Genomic DNA, 5,769 nt, shown 5'->3' on the forward strand with positions numbered 1-5,769 from the left:
GGGCTGCGGCGGTGGCCTCATTGCAGTGTGGTGACCTTAACCATCGAAATATCTTCGTGAGGATTTCTCCAGATCGCAAGTAGCTGCTGGGATTATGGTTTGATGCAAACTACGGACGATGACTTGACGCAAAGGTATGGTTGTGCAGCGGCGTTCACATCGCATGTTGCTGCTGGGATCGTGGAAAAGCGGTGGTGACATCACATGAGTAATGTCATGGTGGTGCTCGACTACTCGAGCTCCAGGGCGACAGCCTAGGTCTGACCGGAAGTGGTTATACTTGGCAATGGAGACTACCTTGTTGAAGGCATTATTTGGATATGCTTGGACTGCTTCTTCAGGGTGAAAACCTAGATTCTGGTCTTGGTGGTTGGATCCGGTGATGACGGCGCTTGAGTGTCGCTCCCTTTCTGAAGGTGTTGCTATTGAAGAATCTCGTCGTTCATGTGGTGTCATTAGATGATTGGTGTGGATATGGTCATTTCTGTAGTTTGCGATGATGGATCTTATCTCTTATGTCTTCTTTTTCCTCGCCTACGCGTAGCGTTGGTCGTATATGACTTTGCTATTTGATGACGTGTGTTTTTTTGCGTGTGTTAGTGTTGGTTGTATGCATCCTAGCTATGCAGAGGCCTGGTGTGTACTCACTGTGTTTATATCCACTTGATGCTTCATTTTGAGTCAATAAAATCCACTCTTTATCGAAAAATGACTACATGCATGACTTGGTGATGTGGCATTGTTGCATGGAAAGCAAAATTAGGTAGTGAGTTGTAACTATTTAAGAATAGAGGATATCAGTTGCCCAAGTGTGACATACGTGAGGTTTATTTTGAATTTCCGGATTTCTCTTTTCAGTTTTCTTTGATAATGGGCGATTTTATTACTCCTGTTGGTAATATAGCGTCAAGCGGATACAAATCTTTACGAGTAACGCTACTCCTGTTGGTAGTAGTACCTAGTACGTGAAACGGGCGAAGACGGAGCGACGCTTATGATCGAGGAAGGCTCTCCACAGTCCCAAGTCCCAACGCGTGGAAGCGCACAAGTCTCGTAATTACTGCAACCGTTGGTATTCTGCATCGATTAATCAAACGCCCATGCATGCAGTCGTACCCCGATTGAGTGGTCGCCGGTTTCCAAAGTAACCCCCTCCTGCATAAATTGAACTGCTCCACTTTCTCCTGAGCCATTTTCATCCGAGTTCCTTCTACCAACCACCTTCGCCGCCATGGATGGTGCCTGCACAAATGTCACCGACGCCGCACGTTTGGTGCGGCTGCTCAAGGTCCAAGGCTTCAGCGCCACGGAGTGCATGAAGAGGATCGGTGGTCCAGACAGGTACATTCCATCCAGATGCACCGTCGATGGGTACGAGTGGGAAGTCCGTATCCATCCTGCTTCGAAGCGAGGCACGGACAGCACCAACCTTTGGGTGTCACTATTGCTTTCTTTGTGCAGTAGACCCCGTGAATCCAGCGTGGAAGCGAGCCTAGCCTGTCGGCTGGTACATCCGAGCCGGATCCTTGAAACATTTCAAGAGGGTAGTGCGGCAGGAACCTTCTCTTACGCCGGTGAATGCTGGCATCGCGTGTTTCTCAGGCGTAGAGATGATTTGGAAGGTTATCTCAAGGATGATACTTTGACCATACAGTGCGCCATCGCAGTACTCAGGCCCTTACCGGTACCAAGGATCCCAGCTGAAGAGGTTCCCGTGCCATCCTCCAACCTGCACCAGCACCTCGGCGATATCCTGCAGAGCAAGATGGGATCGGATGTGACGTTTCTCATATGCAACGAGTCGTTTCGTGCCCACAAGAGCATACTCGCCGCCAGGTCTCCTGTTTTCAATGCCCAGTTCTTTGGAGAAATGAAAGAGAAGAGCTCGCGGCATGTGGTGATCATGGACATGGAACCGGAAGCATTCAGAGCCATGATCCATTTCATCTACACGGACACGGTCCCTGAATTGGAAAAGCAGGAGGAGGTGTTGACGGCGATGGCTCAGCATCTGCTCGCAGCCGCTGACAGGTATGGAGTGGACAGGCTCAAGCTGATATGCGAGGCCAAGCTCTCTCGTGGTATCACTGTGGACACGGCAGGGACAACTCTGGCCTTAGCCCAGCAACACAATTGTTCACAGCTCAAGACCAAGTGTGTCAAGTTCATCGTCAGCACTCCTGAAGTTCTTGACGCTGTCCTGGCAACTGAAGGGTATAAGCACCTGGAGGCAAGCTGCCCTTTGGTGCTAACTGAGCTTCTCAAGTCTGCCCATGGGAGGAATGCAGAAGCGTAGCCGTGAGCCAAGTACCAAGATTATTTGAGAGCGCATATGTGTTTTTTTTAGAAAAGGAGGATGACCCCCGGCCTCTGCATCTGGGCGATGCATACGGCCACTTTATTAATTATTCTCATAAGACCTTACAAAGTAATACAATAGTAAGACTAAAGCCACCGTCTAAGCCACTCTATCCAGTTAATGAAGGGGCGCAGATAGCCTGGGCCTAATACCAAACAGGCATCGCAGCCAAACCTAACATCTAAGACCTGAGATCCCATCCAGGACGCGTGCCGGGCATGGGTCTCACCGGTCCGGCGTGCACTCAGAGGCCGCCGCCACCAACTTCCACCGCTCCATCTTCAGAACTGTACTAATGCATCAACCTTGCTCGGTCCAGCTATCGTTGACGCCACCACGGCGCCCAACGGCACCTCCTCCCTGCGCGCAAACATCTGAGGACGTCGCGGTCTCCACTGATACACCTCAGCACCATGCTGCCAAGTACCACCAACCGACACAGCTTGAAGTCTTTGGAAGATCTGTCGTGTGTAGCACCTGCCGACCAGGCATGACAAAGCGTTGCACCTGTCGGTCAGGCATGACTTGACATCTCCACCGAAGCTCCGTGCAAGATGAAGCCGCTCCACCTCCAGCCTCTCTGCTCGGGATGGGAGCACCCTAGGAAGACACGGCGAAGAAGTTGGGCACCACAATCACCACGAGAGCCGGACCAGCCGACCGCCATGGCGAAGCGACACCACTAAAGAGAATCGCCGCCATCAGGAACGCCAAGAACGCGCTGCAGCTGTCCCACCTCCCCGCGGACCCAAAGCGGCGCCTTCAAGAAGGTGACGGAGCCGGGCACCGCCGCCGCCCAACCAAAGTTGTGGGTTTCCACCCGGGTGTAGGGGGAGGACGAGGGGGAGGGAGCTGGATCTCGAAGCCGCCTTCAAGAAGGAAACAGCGCCTGGGGCACCGCCGGCGTCGTGGCTGCCGCAGCTGGCCAAGAAATTACTCCGATCCAGAGATCCCAACCCCACATCCGCGCAGTCCGTCATCGGATCCGGCCGGATTGACGAGGAGGAAGCAGCAGCACGGGGGCGCCGTCTTCAAATCTGGCGAAGGAGAGCAACAGGGGATCCCTCCACGTGGCGCCCGCATCCACCGCCCGCGCGACCGAGAAGACGCGGTCCACAACTCCGGCAAGCGCCGCCAGCCTCCCGAACGACGCCGCCCTCACAAGTGGAGGCCGCCGCCTCAAACCCTAGGCCCGGGCCGGACGGATCTGGCGGATCCGATCCATGCGCCTGCCCGAGCGCGAGAAGCTCCCTGCCGCCACCTTCCTTGGCTGCGCACAGGGCCTGCCCGGCGCTAGCCTCTGGCAGCGGCGAGGAAAGGAGGGAACGCGGTGACGACGAGGGGCGGCGGCGCGAGATCGCCCCCGTGTCGCCCTAGCGGGGCGACGCGGTGTTTGTCCCATATGCATACTATGCAGTAGAAAAGTATGCCGGCCCTTCCCTGCAAAGGAATGACCCAATGTTTATATGTACTATGTACTTGTCATCTCTAAGACAGTTGCTACCTGCTTTGCTTTGTTAATGAAAACGGAGAATTCATTAATGGTTATATCATTATATGAAAAGAAAATCTGTTATGAGCAACTTAATAGTTGTTGTTCCTGCACTCAGATTTGAAGTTATTTAATACTATTGCTTAATGGTCCAAGATTAGACGTCTCTCCTTTTCTTCATGTCAAGATTGGGAAAAGGTAAGTACTACATTTGCATGCAGATCTAATGTAGGAAATAGTTTTCCGTCTCGTTCATGTTGGGATTTAGAGTTTGCAGACATGATTATTCGTTCAGAGTTTGCTAAACATCACTCTGCTTACTCGGCGTTAGGTTTTCTATGCTGCCTTGGGAGAGGATCCTGCAAACTACTATTTGTGAACATGCCTTTCTATGCTAAAAAAAAAACTCTACGTACTACTCTGGACTGTTTTTTTGAAAAGGCCATCATGGCTAGCTTTATTAAGATCAAATAAGAATTACATCGTTCATTAGAGGTGGAACTAAGAACCCAGGAGGTTCATCAGTCCAACTAGTCGTCTCACACTTATTACAAAAACTGAATTTAGCTAGCTCATGAGCTACCAAATTTTCTTCACAAAAACAATAAAAAAAGATGACATTTCCTATCGAAGTTGCCATATCAATGCATTCGGCGAAGACCGCCACCGCTGCATCCCACCAATGGTTTTTTCCTTAACAACAGTTCACCACACTCAAGGAATCAGACTCCACTTCAACCCTGTTAAAACCCAATATGTTTGCCAGATTTAGGCCATCTCGCATAAGTTTAGCTAACCATCGTTAAATTCAACTAGTAGGTAAACTTCTGGTAAAAACTGCATGTAGGAATAGCATTGCTCCACAAATATATGACTCCCTACTCCGCAGTTAATATCAGGTTACACATAAAAATAAAAAAATAAACATTTCTTAAATTCATTTTCCATGCCTCCATATACTCACAAGAAATTCTAGTATTCATCGTAGATATAGACAGGCGCTGCAATGTGTGCCATCCAATCCTATATTCATAAAAAGTTGATCCCTACTATCATATTTATCTCAACATGCACACGTGCCACCTCATCAAAGGCCCACCACTACATGCATGAGAATTTTTTTTATTATTATTAATTGATCTCATGCACATCTTTCGCCTCACCACACATGCCACCTTATTAAAGGTCCACTCAAAATGCATGGAAAAAATTCTATTATACTACGTTATGCCACTTATATTCAAAATATTTTCCGACAACACAATAATCAAATACATTATATAATACTTAGTTTCAGCTTTAGTTCATATCACTGTTAAGATATCTTCCGATATGCCGATAAATTGGCCGATTTATCGCTTACCGCTGTCAGACTGATTAGATAAATCGGCCGATAAATCAGCCGATATGGCGATAAATCGGCCGATATGCCGATAAACTGGCCGATTTACCCCTTATTATGGGTCGACCGATAAGTTCTCGATAAGCGATATCCCCAACATTGGTTCATATATTGTTAATTCAACTATGGAGGCTTCATACAATCGAATCACTGAAATATATTGCAATCGATTCCCGCGTCAACGCGCGGGGTATTCTCTAGTTTTTGTAAGTTATGTGTCAATTGAGAAAGCGAGACATTCACCTCCTAGCTCCCTATATAGAGACCAAGCAGCTTTCATTTCAAAAGAGTTAGTAAGACACAATCTACACACTTGAAGGTAGTAAGCGGCATCCCTGTGGTGGCAATGCTTTCCTCGTATAACACAGCATGTTGTGTTTCCATTGAGGAGGCTCTCAGTATCACCGATCACGGGGGCGTATGCACATAACTTTAAGCTTGGTTTTTCCAAGGAGTGTTTGCGTAATCGTATGATGATGCGACAACCATTGTCAATGGTGGAAGTGGCGGATCTAG

General features: G+C 48.9%; 1 protein-coding gene across 1 annotated transcript; it reads left to right on the forward strand.

Moving 5' to 3' along the window:
* Positions 1-1,231: 1,231 nt before the first annotated feature.
* Positions 1,232-2,296, forward strand: LOC123153701 (BTB/POZ and MATH domain-containing protein 1). Its single transcript, XM_044572692.1, has one exon. It carries the CDS (start codon positions 1,232-1,234, stop codon positions 2,294-2,296), a length of 1,065 nt encoding a protein of 354 aa, XP_044428627.1.
* Positions 2,297-5,769: the final 3,473 nt, after the last annotated feature.

The sequence above is a fragment of the Triticum aestivum genome, chromosome 7A (assembly GCF_018294505.1).
Source record: "Triticum aestivum cultivar Chinese Spring chromosome 7A, IWGSC CS RefSeq v2.1, whole genome shotgun sequence".
Lineage (NCBI taxonomy): Eukaryota > Viridiplantae > Streptophyta > Magnoliopsida > Poales > Poaceae > Triticum > Triticum aestivum.

Excerpts from the sequence above, each read along its gene's own strand:
- LOC123153701 (XM_044572692.1), top strand. The coding sequence starts at position 1,232 with ATGGATGGTGCCTGCACAAATGTCACCGACGCCGCACGTTTGGTGCGG.